This window comes from Acanthisitta chloris, unplaced genomic scaffold (genome assembly GCF_000695815.1).
Source record: "Acanthisitta chloris isolate BGI_N310 unplaced genomic scaffold, ASM69581v1 scaffold16329, whole genome shotgun sequence".
Lineage (NCBI taxonomy): Eukaryota > Metazoa > Chordata > Aves > Passeriformes > Acanthisittidae > Acanthisitta > Acanthisitta chloris.
Window position 1 is genome coordinate 1019 of NW_008693217.1, and position 243 is coordinate 1261.

A 243-nucleotide genomic window follows, 5' to 3' on the forward strand; every position below is an offset into this window, starting at 1 on the left:
GAGCCACTGGTCCGATGGTGCCAGCGGTGCCAAAGGCTTCAAGGGGCTGCAGCAATGCAGCCACAGCCCGGCTGTATGCTGTGTCCGTCTGGCACGTGCCCGTGGCCAGGAACACCTGGGAGTGGAGGGAGGAAGGAGGTGGGACAGCAGTGGGAGAAGGGAGGGGGGTCAGGTACCTGGGCACTGTCTCGCTACTGAGCAGTGTCTGCCCCGGGGCAGCTGCCTCTGGCCCGGGGCCCCCAT

At 67.1% G+C, this 243-nt stretch overlaps 1 protein-coding gene across 1 annotated transcript in view; it reads right to left on the reverse strand.

The window, feature by feature from the left end:
- The window catches only part of TCN2 (transcobalamin II), a gene marked incomplete at its 5' end in the record, with an annotated part of 2176 nt that overhangs the window by 876 nt on the left and 1057 nt on the right, over window positions 1-243 (reverse strand). Inside the window, one exon of the mRNA XM_009082999.1 lies at window positions 8-115. Within this exon, the coding sequence (XP_009081247.1) occupies window positions 8-115 (108 nt within the window). The remainder of the gene's footprint in view (window positions 1-7; window positions 116-243) is intronic.